At 32.6% G+C, this 22411-nt stretch overlaps 4 protein-coding genes across 4 annotated transcripts in view; 2 read left to right on the top strand and 2 right to left on the bottom strand.

Moving 5' to 3' along the window:
• The first annotated feature begins 325 nt into the window (after nucleotides 1-325).
• On the top strand, nucleotides 326-5238 carry LOC129910501 (eukaryotic translation initiation factor 2 subunit 2). The gene is made up of 3 exons (XM_055987904.1): nucleotides 326-492; nucleotides 641-1016; nucleotides 4574-5238. The coding sequence occupies exons 1-3, from the start codon at nucleotides 475-477 to the stop codon at nucleotides 5095-5097; spliced, it is 918 nt and encodes a 305-aa protein (XP_055843879.1). The 5' UTR covers nucleotides 326-474; the 3' UTR covers nucleotides 5098-5238.
• LOC129910502 (uncharacterized) lies at nucleotides 5106-6207 on the bottom strand. Its single transcript, XM_055987906.1, has one exon. The coding sequence runs from the start codon at nucleotides 6045-6047 to the stop codon at nucleotides 5373-5375; it is 675 nt and encodes a 224-aa protein (XP_055843881.1). The 5' UTR covers nucleotides 6048-6207; the 3' UTR covers nucleotides 5106-5372.
• A 4571-nt stretch (nucleotides 6208-10778) lies between these two features.
• Nucleotides 10779-22411, top strand: part of LOC129908264 (homeobox protein 2) — a 40622-nt gene continuing 28989 nt past the window's right edge. The window contains exon 1 of the mRNA XM_055984646.1: nucleotides 10779-10987. The gene's annotated coding sequence lies outside the window, so the exon portion shown is untranslated. The remainder of the gene's footprint in view (nucleotides 10988-22411) is intronic.
• On the bottom strand, nucleotides 16476-17731 carry LOC129909390 (uncharacterized; the record flags this gene model as incomplete). Its single annotated transcript, XM_055986475.1, has 1 exon — nucleotides 16476-17731. A coding segment is annotated over one exon (1176 nt), but the record flags the coding sequence as incomplete, so codon positions are not given.

Here is a 22411-nt window from a genome sequence, read left to right as displayed (position 1 = left end):
GATTGGAATATTGAAATAATTCTAACATAATTCAATAGACAAATATTTTCTGTATATGTCATGATATTTTAAAAAAAATTCACAGTACAGTTTTCGAGAAAAAAAAATCTGAACTTTAATTGGGTTTTCCCAAAATTAGCCGAATGTAACATACGACATTATTATTTTATTGAGGCGACGATTTTTACATCTCTATAAATACTGTTTTCGTTCGTACTGTACTTTACACACCAATAATACCCATCTATAACTCTATTTAATATAATAAATCTGCTACAATTTCGTTTTTTTCTACTACAATTGTAGCAACTTGTCAATTTTTTTTTTTGTAAAAAGAAGCATCGACCTGCCCTGTCACCATAAATTTCTTCTCTCACAAAGTTTTTCTGATGCAATAATTTATTTCCGTGTAAATTATTTTAAAACAAAATTACACAAATTATAAATTGATTAAGCGAATAAATCAATTTCATCATGGATATTGAAGATGCGGTAAGTTTATAAACAAAAAAATTTCCTATAAAACAAGCTACAAAAAATGTGAAAGCCACATTTGATGGAAAAAAAAACGAAAAGAATTAGGTTATGATTCACAAACATTTTTTTTTTTAATAATTCAACAATTCTGGAACACCCACAGAATTTCGATATTACTTTGTTGAAAAAGAAAAAGAAGAAGAAGGGATTCGATTTGGATGCAGCTCTCGGTATCGAAGACAGCGCTAAAAAGCCAACTGAAGGTGCTGTTGAAGAAGAAGCAGAGGAAGCTTTGCCAAATGACGCCGAAGATCTTTTGGACTTAGACAGCTTTGGCAAGAAAAAAAAGAAGAAGAAGAAGCCTTTCAATCTGGAAGAACTTGATGTGGCACTTCTTGAAACAGAATCCCAAGAAACTGTCGACGATTTGGATATGGACTTCTCAAAGACCACAAAGAAGAAGAAAAAGAAGAAGGTTGAACTCGATGAACTGGTTGCTGAAAACAAGAACGAAGAAAAGGGCGATGACAAAGAAAATGGTAAGATTTTTAAAGTTTTTTTTTGTAAAAAGGAATCAATTTGGTTTTTTGTATTTTAATCACAACATGCCTTACCGATGCGGATTTGAGCTTCAGTGAATCTGGTATTTAATTAATAATTTCATAGTTATTTTTTTTTATAAATTTTAGTTTTTTTTTTTTTAATACCGGCATTTTAAGATGATATAGATCAAGTTTTGCCTTTTTCTTAAATAGGTTTAGCCGTAGTATTCTTCACTATCAAAGCAATTATCTTGTCTTCCACCCCATTGCTGCTAATGCTAATGTTTCGCTCCCAAAACCCTAATGCCATGTGGCTCTAACTTTTCATGGCATAGCTTGTACTTCGAGTTATGTTTTTGAAATAATTTTCAACTTAAGAATTTTTCTCACGTAAAAGTATGTTGCCTTTTTTAGTGCTAGGATGTAAGGCTAGACTGATTAAAAAAAAAAAATATTTTTTTTGTCTATAGTTATATCGAAAATATTGTTGGAAATGACGAAAAAAACATACTGTAAAAGTTACAGCCCTTAATATTAATATTAAGTATTGCCACTGCGCAAATTTCAATTTTTCCCATATGATTTACATGGGAAAGATTGTGTTTTTGAGTTTGGAATTTTATAACTTTTTAATGGTTCACCAAAAAGGCTAGATTCAATCATTTTCTTGTATAAAATTAAAAAAAAAAAAAACCGACGCGAAAAATTAATAATGTTTTTAAAAAAATGAATAATTCGAATTTATTGAAAAATTCTAATAAATATGATAGTATTAGGAGTTGGAGTTTAAAAGGATCTGTAAAACCAAAAAACAACATAGAATACAAAAAATACGAAAAGTCAAAAATTGGAAAAATGAAGAAAAATACCACATTTTATATTTTTAAGTTGAAAAACTTTAAACAGAGCGGTTAATCAAAAAAATAAATAAGAGCTTTTTTGTAGAGCGTTCAATTTTATACAAGAAATGATTATATCTAGCCTTTTTGATAAATCATTAAAAAGTTATAGAATTCCAAACCCAAAAACACAAACTTTCCCATGTAAATTATATAGGAAATAGAAATTTGCGCAGTGGCAATACTTAATATTAATATTAAGGGCTGTTACTTTTACAGTATGTTTTTTTCGTCATTTCCAACAATATTTTCCATATAACTATGGACAAAAAAGAAATATTTTTTTTTGAATCAGTCTAATGTAAGGTCATGTGAGAAAAAACAATCTCCGATACCAATCCATTTTTGTTGGTTCTCTGGTAAAGAACAGGGCACACTAATGAGTTTTCCTGTAAGCTAAACCGCTTGAAGCTTCTGAAGGTGACGAAGCTATAAAGAATACTTAAGTTCCTTAGTTGTAAGAGAGAAGAGCACGCCGAGTTTTGCGGTGTATGTTTAGAATTAGCGATGGTTAGAATTTTGACGAGTTCATTTGACTTGGCAATTTCATCAATCAACAATTTAGTAATATAATAGAAATTTGAGAGTGGTTGAGGATTTTAGGTCAGCCTGACTATCGAGAAGATGTATTTTAGTAAAATCGAGATGGGCGACAAAGTCGAGACTTATTCAAATTAGCTGAACGCGACTGAAAGACATCTAACACTAACTTTTCTTTGCTTTAACAAATTCACAAATAATCTTTATCCATTAAACTCGAGAAAGACTTGTTTTTTTTTATATATTCGTAATCTAATCGATTATTTTCAAAACATTACATGTTCATTTGCTCAAAAAAAAGAAAAAGATTTTGGCAACATATGTTTTGTATTTAAAAATTTAAGCTTCACTTCAAATGCAAATATTATCTTTAAACAGGATGTCTCAAAAGTAATTATTCAAAAGAAATGTGCTGATAGGTCATTTAAGGGCTCTCAGAATTTGGTAACTTGTTCATCTCGAATTCTTACGGTTTTCGATTAAATGCAGCTTATGTGAAAAATCCCTACTTGGCAACAGTGTTTTGCTTTCACCGCCCATAATTGACTTTAGTTTTTTTTTTTTACAATTCTTTCACAAAAATATTGTATAATGGTAGAAAACAATTATTTAATGAAAATATGTATTTGTTATTTTACACGCCATTGCGCTACAGTTCCAAGTTTTATAAAAATTCAATTTCTTATTTATTTTATTCGCTTTGGTAATAATTAGGAACTAATATTTTGAAAGGGGGATTTTTCATAGAAATCTTTAAAATAACCATTTTTGGTTTATACTTATTTCTAAAAACAACTTTCGGTTTCACTGCCGAATGTATGTTGAAATCGATTTAAAAAATAAACAGAATGTATGCAAAAGCACTCATGATTTCGAATCAACTTGCAACTTGCATTTCTTTCCCAATCATCGAGATATCGTCCATCTCTTTTACAAATTTATTCAAAACTCATTCTTTATTATTTTGTATCTTCAATATCAAAATTACTTTAAAAACAGAGTGAGTCTTTGTATATGCAAAGCAGGTCTTTTTAAACAAAACAGATGGAAAAAGACTTCATTCGACTAATCCTTTTGACTTATTGAAAAATAAAGTTTACGAATACGATACGAATACTTTTTTTAAAACATTTGAAGAAAGCATAGGTTATTGGTTTCTCGATGTCATCGATCTATCAACAAAAGTTCTATATAAGAAATATATAAAGAAATTTGCACAAAGAGAAAAAATGGAGTTCAAATACAAGTACAGAAATCAGTTAAGCTGAAAATTCACTTGGGCAAAACTCGCATTAGCTTTGAAAAATCCCAGGGTACAAAATATTTCGAGTAAAATAGATTTCCATGTAGAATTCATAATAGGGCTGTAGGTGTTTAATTTCAAAAAATTTACTTATTCATTTATATGAAATGGAATCTGAAGTTGTTTTTTGCATTCATTAAATCTAACATGCGCTTAGCATTACATTATATTGACTGTGGGTAGCAAACACAAAATAGCGCAATCGTAATTTCGTCGGCCTCAAAAAACCTCGTAACTCCCAAACTCAAAATTTTACAGGAGAGACGAAAGATAGAGAGATTACAGAGTACCTAGTTGGGGAGTAACATGCTGTGCAAAATTTGAATTTAAGTCTATTTAGAGTTTTCGAAATGAAATTTTCTGGGTTGCTGCGCTGACATATTTTCTAAAAAATGGCATTCAAAAGTCATTTTTGAAAAAAGGTGGGCTTACGAGGATTCCTTATGAGACCGGCGATATTTTAAAATACTAGGACACTCATCTTATTCAAATTTATAGTTTTTTTTTTTTTGTTATTTCATTATTGTTCGATTTTATTTTTAATTTAAATATATTCATCAAACCCCCCACATACTCGTTTTATAAAAGTTTTTTCTGACCAAATCAAAAACTTTTGTTAAGCCGGGCACATTATGCTTTTTGCTAGTCATCCATCGAATTCTAGAGTCATTACCCGGGACAATAACAGTGTCTGATGAGTCTTTTTGGCCTGCATAAGCATACTGTGACTCGTGCTTTAAACTTAGGGCTTTAAAATATTTTGAAATACATTTACTAATTAATTTATTTTATCTCTACTCAAATTAATATAGTCGATGAAAACAGTTCATCATGGGCTGGCTCCGATCGTGATTACACATACGATGAATTGCTTAAGAGAGTTTTCGAAATAATTCTGGACAAAAATCCAGATATGGCTGCTGGACGCAAACCCAAATTCGTTATGAGACCACCACAAGTACTCCGTGTTGGCACCAAAAAAACATCATTTGCAAACTTTTTGGACATTAGCAAGACCCTGCACAGACAGCCGAAACATTTACTTGACTTTTTACTAGCTGAATTGGGTACAAGTGGTTCATTGGATGGTAACAATCAACTCATCATCAAGGGTCGTTTCCAACCTAAACAAATCGAAAACGTACTCCGTCGATACATTAAAGAATATGTAACGTGCCACACCTGTCGTTCAGCCGAAACAATCCTCCAAAAGGATACACGTTTATTCTTTCTTCAATGCGAATCTTGTGGATCAAGGTGTTCGGTGGCTAGTATCAAGTCTGGTTTCCAGGCTGTAACTGGAAAACGTGCTGCCATCAGAGCGAAAACCACTTAAAATCCTTCATCATCGTAGTTTTTTTTAACCGTTGGCATTGGGCAATTGTTTCGACAGTTAACTATATATATTTTAAAGTAAAATTTATGTAAATTTTTAATCGAATTTACAAATTTTAATAAACAAAATGAATGCAACTTATATATATATAAAAAAAATAATGAACAAAACAACTAAACGGTTTATGAAATAATTTTTTTTTTTTGTATTATTATTTACAGTGAAGCAAAATATAAATAAAAAGAGTGTATAAACTCGTATAATTAGATTAGTTTCTATTGATGGGATGAAGGGGGATCATGGAGTTGATGGGACTTGTAACGGGTGGTGTACCAATCAACTAGGAAATTCTTTACAGATATTTCCAAATCATTGGATCTTTGTGAGTCTATAATCATTTCGAACACGCTGAAGATGACTTCATTGTAGAGTCGATGAGGGCGACCGATAAGTAAAGCTTTGGTTCCGTACTTTAGCAAGCCGACATCTAATAACTGCTGGCGAGTGGTTTTCAAGATGTTTTGCACGCTTTTGTAAAGTTCTTTGTTATTGCCGAAGGTTCGATAACATTGTAGGTCAATTTGGTGGAGGTCTTTGAGAGCATTCTGTTTAACTAGTCTCACTTGGATGAGACCGGTTCCATCGTCTAGACAGTAGCGAATTTTTCCATTTGCACCAGCACCAGTCGATGAGATTCGTCCGTAAATTAAAACTGATCCAAATAAAACTCCATAGGCAGATATTGCTTCAGCAAAGCTACGGTCAGGTAACTTGAGCTGATGGATATCCTCTATCAACAGTGGAATGACATCGGTTTCTTCTTTGAAATTTCTAGATGTGGATGGACGATCTGAAATTTGTTGTTTATTTGAGCGTACGGTAAATCTTTCCAGTTGTTCTTCAAAGTCTACAATTCCTTGGGAATTAAATTCAATGCTATTTTGCTCCATCAAAACATTTATAATTATTATTTTTGGGGTAAAATAAATCAAAAATGTTTATTTTGTTTATTTTTTTTAGCGCGGTTTGGCTGGCATTTGACATTTGATAAACAGATGTTTGATTTCCCCTGTGACTTCGTTTACACTACATTCTACAGTTTTAGTGGATCTGAGTTTAAAAAGTGTGACTTTCTCAAACTGAATAAAACGCTGAGACAGAATCTCTCAAACCTTTCTCGAAATAACTCAGAGCTTACATCCGTTTCATGTTTAGAGGATATAATAGGTGTATTTTTTTTATTACAACCGGTCTTAACATAAACAAAAAATACCAAGACTGGAAACTCGGCGGTCAACTGACGTTTGCCTCATAAACAAAAAATACCAAGACTGGAAAATTTCGTACGTCTTTCCCCCCAAAACCCTTTTGTGTACAGTGCTGTCTGTGAATATATGTGAAAGCCACCAAGTTGGTAAATGACGTTAACACGCACACATTTATTGATTCACGACATTCACCACACATTTGACACGTACACAACGATAGGTTCACGACATTCACCACACCTCGCAGCTTGTAGGCAAACGTCAGTTGACCGCCGAGTTTCCAGTCTTGGTATTTTTTGTTTATGGTTTGCCTACAAGCTGCGAAGTGTGGTGAATGTCGTGAACCTACCCTTCAAGCAAACAGGTCCGACCTCGGTCCGAATCCGCTCCGCCTGAGGCGGAGCTGAGTCCGACTTCGGATCAGAAACTGGTCCGAAGGCGGCTCAAATTAGTATGGAAATTATAATCACCGCGAAGTCGATTGCATATGTATTGGTGTGGTGAAAATCTCCATTCCGAGAAAACGGAGCCGAAGGCGGACCTGAGCCGGAGCAGCGAAAACCTACCAGAAAGAGGAATAAGAAAGGGATGACATTTCGCAACCCAAGTAACAATTTTACTTGCATAAGGTCCATTTTCTTCGATTCGGCAAGCTATAGTTAGCATACGTTTAGTTTAAGGCTTACTTACGCAAATCATCCATTTTGGAAAAAAAGGAGGTCTCCATAAGGCTATCCCGAAGTGTTAAGAAGAAGCCTTTTAAATATAAGTCAAAGAAGACCTTTATAAGACCTGTTTGAAGCGTTCTAAAGAAGCCTTCTATTTTCAAGTGACAGAAGGCTTTCATAAGACCTTTCCAAGAGGTTCTTGTAAGTATGCAATGTTTTCATCTCTCAAGTATGCAATGTTTTTCACCAATAAGTATGCAAATCTTTTATCCTGCAGATATGCAATGTTTGTAACACTTTAGAAAAAAACATTGCATTTTTATGTGAGGTTTCAATTAGCTCCCTTTTTGCCACTCATCTTTAATATTCGAGTATGGTCTACTGGTAAGGTGCTGGCTTGGTATGCAGAGGTACTAGGGATCGATTCCTGGCGGGGCCATTTGTGAAATTAAAAAAAAATGTGTTCTTTTTCAATTAAAATAAAATTCTTCCCATTTCAGAACGACAGGAAAAGCATTGACATGGCCAAAAAAAGAAGAAAAAACAAAATAGAAAAAAATTAAAAAAAAAAAAAAAAAATCAATAAAATCTTTTTTCTTTTATTCATAAATTCAACATCTTATAACAACCTCCATAAGGCCTTATTATAACATCCAATGCAAATGATAGTTTCCTTAGCGAAGCTATAGCTTCCCTAAAATGTTTCATTGTCTTGTAAAAAGGCCTGCATAAGGTCGTTTTACGCTGTTCGTCACAAGCTATTAGCTTGTGGATTGCCTGTGGAGAAAGGTCTTGGGGAAATTCGGTAATGTGCGCCAAAATGATTTGCATAAGAGTTGTCCTTCTTCTTAAACAAGTCAAAAAATAGCTTGCATTGACCCTTATGAAAGCTAAATTGTTACTTGGGATTTGCGACCAAAAAAAGAACAAGATTTATTTTTTTTTCACTGAAACTGTTTTATTTTTTATTTTATTTAGGCAAACGAAATTTTTACAATAAATACAATATAAAATACAATACATTTTTTTTTCATTTGATGCTGCTGCTGTTGTTGGTGTTTGGTGTTTTTTTAGATACCCAATCGCATGTTTCACCTTCTAGATTTTTCTTCATCATTAGAGATTACATCTACATAACAAGAAGAAATAACATTTTAACCCAAACACTTTGAGCGATATATACAACATACCTTTTTTTGTTTCCATATTGTTTATAATTTGATATTGTTTATAATTATACTAATATTATAATAACAACGACACGAGACACGACGCGACGCGACTATACACTTCAACGAAACATAACAAAATGACGCTTTTGCTCTTGTTGGCTATGTCTGTTTCACTTTTTTTTCCATTTCTCACTTTCCACCACGATTCTCGTTCGACTTTGTGTTCATACACAAAAAGTTGCAAGTGTGTGAGTGCAACCCCGCTTTTCTCGGTCGGAGGTCGGACTGTCTTTTCTGGACTCCGTTTTCTTGCTTGAAGGGTATCGTTGTGTACGTGTCAAATGTGTGTTGAATGTCGTGAATCTATAAATGTGTGCGTGTTAACGTCATTTACCAACTTGGTGGCTTTCACATATATTCACAGACAGCACTGTACACAAAAGGGTTTTGGGGGGAAAGACGTACGAAATTTTCCAGTCTTGGTATTTTTTGTTTATGGGTCTTAACTGGACAAAAAAAACGCAGTCTGGGCTAAGCAATTTACATGTTAAATACAACAACACCTTAGCCCCTTGGGCTTAGTTGTTTAGCCCGGAGATTTCTCTGGGATTAACTTTTTGAACAGTTTTAAATCTGTGCTACCAAACTAATTTTTTTATAAATTGTTTAGAATTTGTTTACAAACGTGAAAACTGACGCTTGGAAGGACAAAATGTATTTAACTAGTTTTGCTAGCATACATTTTCATATCTGTTTGTAAAACATACATGAAAAATACAAGAAAAAGACGAAAGCGAAAAATATGACAACTCTAAATTTTTGTTGTGTCTGCTGTTTTCGGAACATTCATTATACAGTGCTGCCAAGATTTCAGGTTAAGCCCCGAGGCTTTTTTTTGTCCAGTTAAGACCGGTGGTAATAAAAAACACACCTAATATATGGAGTGCTTGTTCCTATACCTTTGTAACGTCATATGAGTGAGAGTCCGGTTCCGCAGCTGTAAATAAACACGCTTGTTGATGACAGCCATCAAATGAAAATAAAATGGAGGCATGCACTCATCGAAAAACTTAAAGAAACTAGAGCCCTCTATAAAAGCTTCACGGAACTAATAGCACAAGCACTCCATATATTAGGTGTGTTTTTTATTACCACCGGTCTTAACTGGACAAAAAAAACGCCTCGGGGCTTAACCTGAAATCTTGGCAGCACTGTATATTGAATGTTCCGAAAACAGCAGACACAACAAAAATTTAGAGTTGTCATATTTTTCGCTTTCGTCATTTTCTTGTATTTTGCATGTATGTTTTACAAAGAGATACAAAAATGTATGCTAGCAAAACTATTTTAATACATTTTGTCCTTCCAAACGTGAGTTTTCACGTTTTTAAACAAATTCTAAACAATTTATGAAAAAATTAGTTTGGTAGCACAGATTTAAAACTCTTCAAAAAGTTAAGCCCAGAGAAATCTCCGGGCTAAACAACTAAGCCCAAGGGGCTAAGGTGTTGTTGTATTTAACATGTAAATTGCTTAGCCCAGACTGCGTTTTTTTTGTCAAGTTAAGACCGGTTGTAATAAAAAACACACCTATTATATCCTCTAAGGTTTCATGAATACCCCGAATGATTCACTTTTTGCATGAAAAAAATACAGCCACTATTTTTTCTTTTCCATATCAAACGAATTTTGACAATACTCAAAATTTAGCAGCAAGAAATTATAGGTATTCATGAAACGATGTAAGCTCTGGGTAAACGGGGTAAAGTGGTAAATGTGTCAAAATTTTGTGTCGATGTGACATTTCATTTACCGCTTTAAATTTTTTTGCCAGCACAGCAAATAAAATTGCTCTCTTATGACAGCTTTTTGACGTTTAAAACTTGGGTTTAAAATTTTAACATTTGTTTGTTTTGGGGTGCACCCAAACGGACTTCTTACCAGAGGAAGTAGCGAATGGAACGCGTTTGGAATATCAGTTCAGCATTTACAGCAATACTGCTTACTAGACTGTCCCACGCAACAACAACCGATGCCAAAAAATAACTATCGACAGCGTTTTTGTGTGAACAAAATTCAAAACCGGAACGTCAACATTCAAGTGTAGATTCTACATCGCTAAACCTCAGATTTGGGTTCAGCTGCCCTAAATCTAAGATTTCCACCTACTTTTGATCCGAGATTTAGAATAAAACTCGAGATTTATTCCAAATCTACTTAGCTAAATCTCGGATTTAGGGTAGGTGGAAACGTTGTATTACATTTTCTGGCTGGAAAAATTAAAAAAATGATGCAGAAAGCTTAGTTTTTGGTATATGAAACAATTTGTAAACTCTTTTTTGCAAAACAACTGCACCACTCGCAAAAAAAAAATATTTTTAATTTTTAACTTTTACAAAAAGTGGTCCATTAAGTTAAGAGCATTTTTTCTTAAAAAAAAAAACTTATCACACCAAAATATTTCTTTTGGCATCACTTTTTCTTGATAACCAGTCCACAGTTTAAGGGACTGTGGTGGTGATAAAAAACTCGCGTCAAGTCGCCATTTTTTTTTCTTCCATTCATTTTCTCGCCAAATATCGAATATACTGCAGAAAATTTCGTTCGATGAAAAAGTGTTTTTATGAATCTGTGAAAGAAAATTAATAAAACTCATATTTTATTCTACCCTATTAATGCAAATAGAATAATAAAACTATATATTTTAATTTGTGAATAACCCTAGATCAGAAGAAATACTTTTTAAATAAGAAATAAGTTTTGTTAAATATTTTCTCCTCTGGTAAGTTATGAGAACTCAGGGTAGAACTCGACACAACATCGTAAAAAAAATAAAATTGTAAAAATTTCCTTGTGCTTTTTCTTCTCACGTTTTTTAAGTTTATTTTTTTATTTTATTTATTGATTATTAAAGAAAAGAAAAAAAAAAAAAAGAAATGTTAAAGCGTTCGCCCATTTATTTGATCGTTATTTTTTCATGAGTGAAAATAAAATGTATAAGAAATAAAGTGGTTTCTCTCCCTGACCCTGAAGAATAAAATACATAAGTGAAATTGATTTGGAAAAGTTGCGGAAAATATGTATACCTATGAGAAAACGAATTCTCGATAATTTGTTGGCAAGTCATGTATTAATATGCTTTCTTTCTTTAAAATATATGCTATAAAACAAGGCAAGTACCTACAACGTCCTCAAAATAAAATTAATCTGTCTGTCTATCTGTAGGGTGGCATATTTGTATTGTCTACTGAAAAATGAAAGGAAAAAAGCTACACATACATAACCAATAGGTTTTTTCTTCTATAATGATAAAAATTACCCATCCCCTGAAGCAAAGAATTTTAGACAAAAAACAAGAAATGCTTCTGGAAACATTCATTTATATTGCAATCAGTTAAGATAAACAACACTCACACTCACCCATTTGACTAAATATTTTGAGCTTCGTGTTTGGAGACATTAAACTAGTCGGCTTCTGATTCTGAGTTGCATTTTCTGGCATATGGGACATCTTGTAACTTAGAGTTAAGTGGTCATTTCCCGGCTTCCTTTCAAAAGGAGAATGGGAAAATTTGTATGGAACGCGGACGTTGGGCGGCCAAAAATGATTTTTCTCATTTATTGATTTAGTTAAGTCATATAAGTATTTTGCAAAAGTTTTTTTTACCTTGAATATCAAACAAATAGAGACCAAAATATAACATTTTTTTAAGAGTTTTTTGTTCAATATTTTGCTAGTTTGAATCACATGAAAACTCTAAAAAAAAAAGTCTCGATAGTGTTGGTTTAAAAAGCTTATATTAAGAGTTCTATTGATTCCAGATTAATGTTGTTAGGCTCAGGGAAAATGACAGAGCATTATATTTTATATTCAAAATCAATTATATTATTCACTTTGTCCTTTTCACATTGCACAATGCATTAACACTATGAATATTGCAATATCTTATATTTTTAATGCTTTGCAGCAAAACGTCCATAGTAAAAGTTATTCCTAAGTTATAGTTCTTTCATTTGATACTAATTTCATTAATGGCCGCCGAACGTTTAAAATGCCCATTCTCCTTTGAATCCTTAGCAATGACCAGATCAAAAAATGTGGAAAGGGAATTTTTGCTACCTAAAATTAGAACTTGAGCAGTAGTCGGAAGGCAAATTCGCAACTGGGACCAGCATTATGTAAACCTAAAGAATGTCACATCATCCAGCTTGAAATGAAAAAAAAAAAAAGAATCATTTACAAAAAAACAAGCTATTCCCAATAGACTCGGCTTGGAGTTGTTCTGTCGAGTGTCTCATCTGATATAGCATAGGGTTCACAATTTGAGGATAATAGCTGAAATAAGTGATACTCATACATCAAATTACAGTAGGAGTAACAAGGAAAGGCCCACAAAAAAAAAACGGAGTCAATAGCGTTTTTCCAAGGAATGTTGTTGGTGGCTTTTGTCGTTCTGTCATCGTTGTAGTGACAGCGACATAAATGCGATTTAAAAAATGTCCCAATCAAACGACGACGGACGACAAAAAACTCTCCCAACAGCGTTTTTGTATGCAATCGACGACAACAGCGTTTTTTGGTGTGGGTATTTTCATAAGAACCTAGCCGTGTTTTCGTGAGACTTCTTCAAGTCGGTTAAAATCTAACATCGACACCAACAACAAAAACTTACTGGAAATTACTTCAGCTATTTTCTTCCAGTAAGAGTAAGTTGCGATAAATACATTGGGCCATAGTTTATCGTATACAAATAACATTGGATAAACCTCAGTCTAAGATAAACTAGAGTCTAAAAACGTTGCCCCATTGAAAACAGGAGTATCAAAGCAAAAAACCTAGAAAACCCATTTCAAAGGTAAAAGCTTTTGAAGTTGCAATGCAATCGCAAAGAAAAGACAAACCTTGTTTGCCAAGAGTTGCTTTTGTTGGGTTCAGAAATAAAGCAATGGAAAACTGGGAGATTGCTAAAGTTTCTCAGGTCAAACTGGTAAATACCACAGGTGGTACAAGTCGAGAACATAACAATCGTCAAAAAAAGAAGAAAAAAAAAAAAAAAAAGAGTGTGTTTATGATAACGAACAACTAAGAATTCATTAACGCTGCGGATTTCACATGAATTTACTTTTTTCTTGATGGATAATGGAAAGGTGTCTATGCTGCGTTTTCGTTACTGATGTTATAGACAAGACATATTGCTCAATACTAAATCATGCCATTATTGTTTTGCACTGACTACGTTTATGTATAGGAAAATAATTACAGAAATATTATTTCACATGTGAATTTATTTAAATTTTACAAAGAATTTACTTTCCACACTTCGAAGTGAAAACAAAAAATAAATATAATCAATGGAAAATCAAACCTAATCTTTGTTTCCCAATAATTTTAAAAGATGCGTGGGAAATGCTTTTGACTGTGCATTTGAATGTGACATGTGTATCTGTTGAGGTACTGACTGGATAGTATTTTTTGCCAGTTAACATCAGGTCTTACACATACATTTATGTAGGTACGTGTTTAAGAATTTGAGTGCTCTTGTGGATATGTAAACAAGACATACCATGAACTAGGTATTTCCTATTAGTGTAAGAGAATTCATGACACTTTCTTACTGCTTACAAAATGATTATGAATGTTTTTGTCTACTCTAATCATAGCCGCGTTCCTTTACAAGTGTCGAAGTACTCATGAGTAATTTTCAATGGAATGGATATTAAAGGAAATCAATGCAGTTCCCATTTACCCGCTCGGCATATGATTTACATAATGAATAACAGCTCAGATAAGCAGAAGATTATTATTTCCATTCTTTGCTACCTCCAAAGGAATACTAATCAGGCAGTGAACTTTGCTGAATTTGAGGAAGTGACAATATTATGAAGAATTTTCAGTGTTTGCTATAACTTGTTGAATTGTGTGCATTGTTGCAGGCAAATTTTGCTTGTGATAATTAATAACAAATTTTTTGTTAAAAAAAAAAATAAGAAAGCTTGGTTTAACTTTAATAATCGAGGCGTTGACTCTCTGACGAGGAAATGACGTCTGTGTTTTATTGGCATTGCTATCCCTATCCGCAGTTGGCGTTTAAATGCATTGCTAAAACAAGCAGCTGCCGATAAATAGAAGCTAAACCAATCTGCGTATAGACTTTTGACGAAGTGTATAAGTTTACGTTTTCCTTTCTCCTGGTGTGTGCATATACATTTTTCTTCAGTATTGATATTTGGGAAATCCTACTGCGGATAGCTTTGCCAAAAAAACACGCTTAATGTCGTAAATTCGCTTGTATCCGGGACTTGTCATCGTTCCAAAACTACCTCCTACTCTTGGTAGGGCAACGGCAAGAGCCGCCAACTAGGGGAGCAGGTCTTTAAATAACTTAAAGCACGGGAGGTCTGTCAAGCCACTCCTTATTGGCCTTAGCTGCGAATTATATCGAAGTAGCCGATATTGTGTTTAAAAAGCAGTTAATCCTGGTATCAGCCGCCTTGGGCTGAAGTACTAGGCACTCGATGTTGGCCATGTTAGGGCGAAAGTAGAAGTTGGTAGATAGAGCTAGGTTTTGATAAAAACCTATCACCCTAACAGCACCTGTCTACCATTTGAACATCAAATGCCCAAAAAATTACAATAACTGATAAAAATCGAAATTGATGTTCCAGAATTCAAAAGTCATAGATTTTTCTCAAATATGAATCATATCTAAAAATGTTCGTATTAGAGGTTTGCAGTTAGGAATTGAAAGAATCACGTTTGCACCAGAAATTTTGGATTCAATTTTTTGAGCCGTTAATGAACTTAGCCATTATTTGCACTATGCTGTTTCGCCGAGGACCTAGATATACACAGGCATTTCAATTAAAGGCTGTTTCTTGTTCCTCTATAAAATCGATAATAAATAGAAGTTTAACAGCTCCAAAAACTCAAGACAATAGAGAATTTCGTGTTAATTTAGGATAAGCATGAATACTCTCAAAGCGATTTGGTATCTACGAAAGTTTGCATTAGGAGAAAAGATGACCAGAAGTTTATTTTTGGGTATAATAAATATGGATTTCTTTGTACGTTCGATAGATGTTATATGTATTTTAAGCCACAAAATAGGTTTTAAATTTATGTTCCTGACGTTACAGTGTCGCAGGAATTTGCCGAAGTCATATTTAGCATATAAGCAAAAAAAAAAGATCTGCACATTATTATAATAACTGAAAAACTACTTTCTTATATCAAATCCATGTCGAATGCTGTTGCGAAGGCTTTGAAAACAAACATGAAGTTTTATTGAAATATAGAACACATGATTTATGTAAATAAAATGAAAATTCAAGCTGTAAAAATAATTGAACTCGATTTTAACTTATTTGTTGTTTTGACTTTAATTATTTCTTTAATTTATTTTTAATTATTTCTTAGGCCTGAATGAATACAAGTTCGATACCATTTTATCAAAAGAATGAAACAGTTGTTTGTTCAAATTCAGAATTTATTATTATTTTGAACGAAACCGTTTCATGAGATAATGGATTTAAAAGCAATTCTAAATTCTTGTATCGCCATTATGATAGTTATAGAACAGCGGAACAAAAAGAGAACACAAATGTGCAAGGAAGCTTAAAAAGTTCTGTAATGGAAATTTAATAATTCTAATAATCTCTTTAATTAAGTTATACATAAATGTATATAAAATTTACTGTTTTATAATTTTTTCTATCAGCACTTCAGGTAAGCTTTAGACAAAAAAAAAAAACTAACATTTATATACAACATATAAGGAAAATACCAATATAACACTGTCTAGTTAATTCAATTTGACTTATGTACGTTCATTCAGGTTTTTTTTCGTTTTTATGCATATTGAAGAAACGTGAGAGTGCTCGAGCAAACTCGGGACATAATGAAGGTTACAATTTAACAAAAACTAGGATTTGCAAATTATATTTATATATTAGTGAAAGTCTAACTTTTCAAGTAACTATTCGACCTCTATAATTGGATTTTCCATAATATGTATAATAGTCTAAGAGCCCACAGCAAATTTTAGGAGTGGAGGTATAACCAAAATGTGAGTATGCAGTTTTATAGCCTTTTGCGTTCTTATAACGAATTCAAAAGTCTGGCAGCTTTAAATACAAAACCCAAACGTTTCAAAAGTCAAAAATCTCTTCCTCATCTGAATACTTTCCAAAAGTCATAAATTCAGTTCAAAAGTGAAACTTAGGATTTCGCGAGAGACAAAACCAGTTCATTTCTATAAGAAACACAACAATTGATTTATTTATTTTATTCACATAATAATTTTAAGTACTATTATAATATAGGCTAAATGCTTCATTTAAAATTATATGATTAGTAGAACCGCAGACCTCTTGATCGTGGTCTGTAGCCTCTGAAGACATCTGGTCTAATGTTAGGTACAACATTTCTATAGCCATTGAAAGTAATTGGCGCTCTATTATTGAATACACCTGGTGGTTGAGCACAATCTGGTGGTGGACTGCTGTTATTAATCGTCACTTCATATGGTTTGCGGACGTTGGGAGCAACATACGGCCGCTGAGAACTTGATGGAAATTGCTGATTGGGGACTGAGTTTTGGTTTCGTCTAAAGTTCGGCGCAAGATAAGGAGTATTAGATGTTGAGTTTTCGATTGGAGAGTCAAATGATTTGCCAGAGGGTGTTGTCACAATAATACTTCCTCGAGGGACATCTGCTTGCGCTTGTGGTTGTGCTGGATTACCATTTGGCGGAACATACCCTTTAAGACTCGGTTCCGGATAGTTGTAAGGACCTGCAGGCGGTAGAATGAATTTCTCACTTTTCTTTTCGGTCTGAGAGAATTGTTGCTGACCTGAATGTTGTGGAGCTGCATAGTTGTCATCATTAAAATTTTCGCGAACGCTGTATCTACCCATATCTAGTGATTGGGATTTAACTTTTCCTTGCTTGCCTGGAGGCATAAGTAACTCAGCATCTCCAGCAATTTTTTCAACTTTTTCATCCTTGACCTCCTCAGTGACTTCTTCTACTGGAGGAGGTGATGGGGTTGGTTCTTCTTTTTTGGTTTCTTTGGGTGGTTCTTCCTTACCTTTGTTTGGTTTTTTATCCTTTCCTTTAGGCTCCTTAGCTTCAGGGCTATCTTTTTCCTTAGGTTTTTTTTCTTCCTTTTTTTTGTTTACAAATTCAAATAGATCATCAATATCAGGTACATCTGGTATAATTCCATACGAATCAAAGTTATCACGGAATTCAGAACCCCAGTTTTCATGTTTATGCAACTTAGGATCAATTTTAAGGGCTTCCTCTTTTTTACCAGCAACATTTTTTATGACTGTAATTGTTTTTGCACGTGATCCATCCTTAGAACCTATGTCTGTGGCCGAATAACTAAGACTTAAGTCTCTTTTTGACTGTAAACTACTATCTTCAAATTTAGGTAATTTTTTAGCATCATTTGTTGGTAGCGATGATGACAATGATAAATATCCTAATATCAAGAAAATCTGTAAAGAAGAAAGACAAGATTATAAATTGAATCATACAGTAAAAGGTAAGTTCAATTCATGTCCAATAAGTGATCAGAGCTATTTAATATTTTTTATTCCTTAACATTTACTTGTTTCCCATTAACAATAAATAAAAAGAATAAGAATAAATCTTAAATTTTGCGATATTGAGAGCAAAAAAATAGGTGGCAAGTGCCAACTTGTCAGTGATGTTTAATTTTTATTTCATATTTATGTCCAAAATATCTAAGGCTATTCATGCCAGCTATTGGAGATTAATACTTTCTATCGACTGAAAGAAGTTTCATTAAAACAAACAGCTAATAAATGGAGAAAGAATATATGTATGAGTGGTTCAAAACTAAATCTAATTTTGCGGTTCCAATAAATAAGTTCAAGCGAAATAATGGTAACTTTGAAAAAGGTCAATTTTTAAACTTGATTCTATTTTACTTGTTCTTTGTCAGAATCAAAACAGATTAGAAAAGTATCGTGAAAACTCCAATATAATATTTCCTTGATTTCGCAAACGCATATGGGGTCAACTCGGTCAATTCTTAACTCCGACGGTGAACTCCGACATCAGACTAATCTTCAAATTCAAAGCTGAGCCAAAAAAATTATGTATAGGAGAGTTTAAAAACATTTCAAATATGTAACTAAATTTCAAAGCTTAGCCGATTTTCTTAAAAGTCATTATTTGGTCATTGATAACTTTTTAAATTAATTTCTAAAGTTTAAACGTGGTCACTATGACGTATGAGGAATATTTGTTTGTCATAAAAAATTCCTTAATTTGCAAAATAATTAAAGTAATTAATCTTTGGTTGCTACTGCTTACTGACTTTAAATTAAATTATACGAATTTAAACTTTTGAATGGCTCTCAAAGGTCATACCTTAACAAATAAGTAGCTACTGATTATAATAAATAATTGGGCCATGCTAAACAAGTCAAGAGTGAAACAAGTCGTTTTTGATTGCTGCATCCGGAAAAAATCCAGGACCCTGTAGCACAAAATACAATTTACAAACACACATTTTTAGTTGTACTTATTTCTTTTTGCACCTATTTCAAAATTGGTGTAGCAAATTTTTTTACTTATGCCACAATGTCAACAATTTGTATTTAAAGTGGAGTGTTCTAATATCCAAATTTGCCTGCATCGTTTCGTATTCTTTTTTGGCAGCCATGGTATCGTTAATCACAATTGCACTGGACAGATTTAAAACATATATTTTATATCTTGTTTGTTTTCGAGATAAAGATAACTTAAAAAAGATGTATGTGAAAATTCAAATTCACTTAGGTCCATTTTCTTCACTCGGAGTTGAACATAACTTGAGAATTTTTAATATAAAAATTCTCAAGTTTTGTTCAACTTCGAGTGAAGAAAATGGACCTTAATTCAGTACTAAAATTTAAAATCCACAAGGCCTATAAGTTTCCAATTTTGTTTCGGTGATTTGTTTACACATTCATTAAAAGTAAACATGACAATGTGACGTCACGAAATGCATCCACAAGACCACGACGAAACTATTTTCCTCGAGGCTTTATGCTATAATAGCACCACAAATTCGATCTTTAAACGCACTCAGCAGACATTGAGCCGGGTAGTATTTTTTTTTTATTTTTGTTTAAGATGTTCTTTAGATCGACAAGAAAACTAATACAAAAACCGGATACTCAATTTAATAAGGCTGTTTATGATTTTGCGGTTAGAGATTGAAAGGCAAGTTTTTTTTATAAGTGTTTTTAATAGGGATGCCCTTTTTAAAGTTGATCACATTGCTTGAACTGTTCTTAAACATTATAACACTGAATTAGATAAATGAACTTCACTTACTATATACACATTCATAGTTTATAAAAATAGGCTGCACGAACAGCACGACTCTTTGAGATCGAAATAATTATTATTACTGAGTAGCATTTCCCAATACATGGCAAGGTCTTTTATATGACTATCAGACTTTCCCTCCTCTTGAACATCTTATTAGCGATTTTTTAAAGACTTTTCTTCCATTATATATATTCAATCTAATTAAGACTATGACTTATGTAAGCAAAAGTAAATCCAAACCTGTATGTTTAAATCAGAAAAAAACTTGTCAAAACGGTACTATTGTGTTGCTAAACAAGGAAATAAGGAAAAACGAACACAAAAAAATACCAAGGAAAGTGCAAGTCTAACCAGAGTGTAGGAGCCTTCGTTGCTGAGGATGAGGTTTGGGGGTATAGCCAGCTTAGCTTATAAAGCTGCACGACAGAATGTCAATGATTTTGACGATTCGCATTGGACAGATACCTGTTGACGCAGCGTAAAGAGCAAGATCATGTGTGAAGGAACCCTTATTGGGCTGTGAAATTAATCATCATTATAAACACTGAAGACATGTAAGCGTCCATCGCGTAGTTGGATTTATTTTGTATGGAGAAACTAGTATATCCATTTTACACATGTTGATGGATAGGTATATCTTTTTGTTGCGAAGGAGCGTCGGACATAATTAATGTACTGGTCGTCATGCTGTGTGTCCCCTGTACCTATCAAAGTAAGTGCCATAGATAGAAGATAAGCGCGCTTTGAGTGAGCTGACACAATTATCAGGATTTAAGAGTTGTTGGTTTAATTTGAGATGTGATAGAGGATGAAAATTAATTGATTGTAATGTGGTTAATTCGTATGCAATACATATTGATAAAATTGAAATTGTTACGGAATTTTTACGTTTTATTGTGTAACACGTTAACCTGCATTTTCTTTAAAAGATTTGAAGCAATTTAATCTGTTTATATTTTTTATAGAAAAATATAAAAGGAAAATATTACACACTGCCCTAACCGGAAGTATTATTGTCGTAAATATGTTTGAGAAATACTTTCTTGCAAACTTGTTTTGATTGATATTTTTTTTTTTAATCCTTCTTATCTTCCTCGTCTTGCTAATTAAAAAAATGAAATTACAATTTAACTTAAGCTTTGACAAGTTGAGTTTTTAGTTTGTTAAGGTAATAAGTTTTCAGGACATTCATCACCGCAGAAACTTTAATGTAATGCATATTTTGATCCTAAGTAACATTTCATTGGAAATTTTTGTTCCGTTCTTTAAATTTTAAATGAAGTACATATAAGGAAACTGAGGTGAGTTTTACTTTCCCCATTCTGAGATTGAAATAAAAGCTCAGTCGAGTCATATCTCAGACAATAATGTCCCGTTTCGAAATATTATTCTGTAAGACTTAAGTTTTAATGTTTATCCAATTTGTTTCAAAACACTTATCTACCTTTTTTAAGATTTTTAAGATAACAAAAAATTTAAAAAAACTGAAATGATGTATTTGCAAAAATAAATCAAATAAATTCATAATACAGGCGTTTCATTAAAAAAAAAATGGGCATTATATTTTTGACCGCACTTTGTATAGGCGGTTACCCACTGTGCAATAGCCCGAATGCATACAAAATAGTAAATACTTCTACTAGAAAATTAATAACTATAAATTAGTTTTGGTATGCACAAAATGTGGAAGGAAAAAATTCATACTTTACAAAGCATTTAGTACTTTTAATATGCACCCAACGACAGTAATTTAAAAAAAAATTAAATCGCAGTTCACCTCTAAAAACAACCCCCAAAATCTAAACTCAAAGATGGTATAACGTACACAAATAAGTTAACAATAATTAGAAGTTTATATAAAATTCAATTTCTTACTTTTATTTGAGAGCAACACCCTGAACAAAATTGTATTTAAAATAGAGACTTTTGTATAAAAAGAATGAAACAAAAAATAAGTTCAATTCTTTTTAGACAAAAGTCTCTATTTTTGAACCAAACGACTAAGATAAAAGTTGTAAAGAATAAAAGTTTCTACAAGTTTTGCCTTATTCATTCTACAATAGTAGCCGTGCCTACCAAAATGTGTTCTTAAAAACCTAAAAACAGAATGCAAAATGTTCTACGGATGTTTTTTTTTTTTAGAACGAGCTTCGTGTCAAATGCAACAAATGAATTCGTTGCAATTGTTGACATGACTGTCGTTCATGTTTTGTCTGTGGACATGATCAGGTGTAGTGGATTTGTGTATTACATTTACTATGCATTAACTTCAGTACAAATGTAACATAAATCCAATACACCTAGTTTTGTCCATAAAATAATAGCCTTGTTCCATTGGAGGTGGTAGTGTACTAAATTGTAGATGTTTTGGTTAATCTAGTAGGTACTATCATCTAATCATGCTCTTCTATCTTCTTCCCGAGTAGATAAGATTTGTATTGAAAGTGCTACTAATAGTACTTTACCACCTCCCAAAGGAACAGGTCTAATGTAAAGAAATAAATATGTCAGAGATGATTTAATTTACAAATTTGAATTTATTTAGGTTTTTTAGAAATTTTAAATTTTAGTATGGTTAATTTGGAAAAAGATCAAAACGCTATTTTCTTAAGTTTTGTTTGTAAGTGCAAACAAAACCTTCTTTTTTGTGGATTTTTTGTGAGGAGGCATTTAATTATATAAACATAAAGAATACATATTCATATAGCAAATTTTATGTATTAAAATAATTCGCTGCGTATTTAAAAAAATAATGGGTTCCGTTATTTTTGTAGTAGATTTCCTAGACGACCTCCAAAAAAAAGGTATCTGACGGTGAGCAAAACGGCTGGAGTAATCGGCTTGAAATTTGT

Source organism: Episyrphus balteatus, chromosome 2 (genome assembly GCF_945859705.1).
Source record: "Episyrphus balteatus chromosome 2, idEpiBalt1.1, whole genome shotgun sequence".
Lineage (NCBI taxonomy): Eukaryota > Metazoa > Arthropoda > Insecta > Diptera > Syrphidae > Episyrphus > Episyrphus balteatus.
The sequence above is the reverse complement of the archived record's forward strand: the minus strand, read 5'-3'. Positions and strand labels throughout refer to the sequence as shown.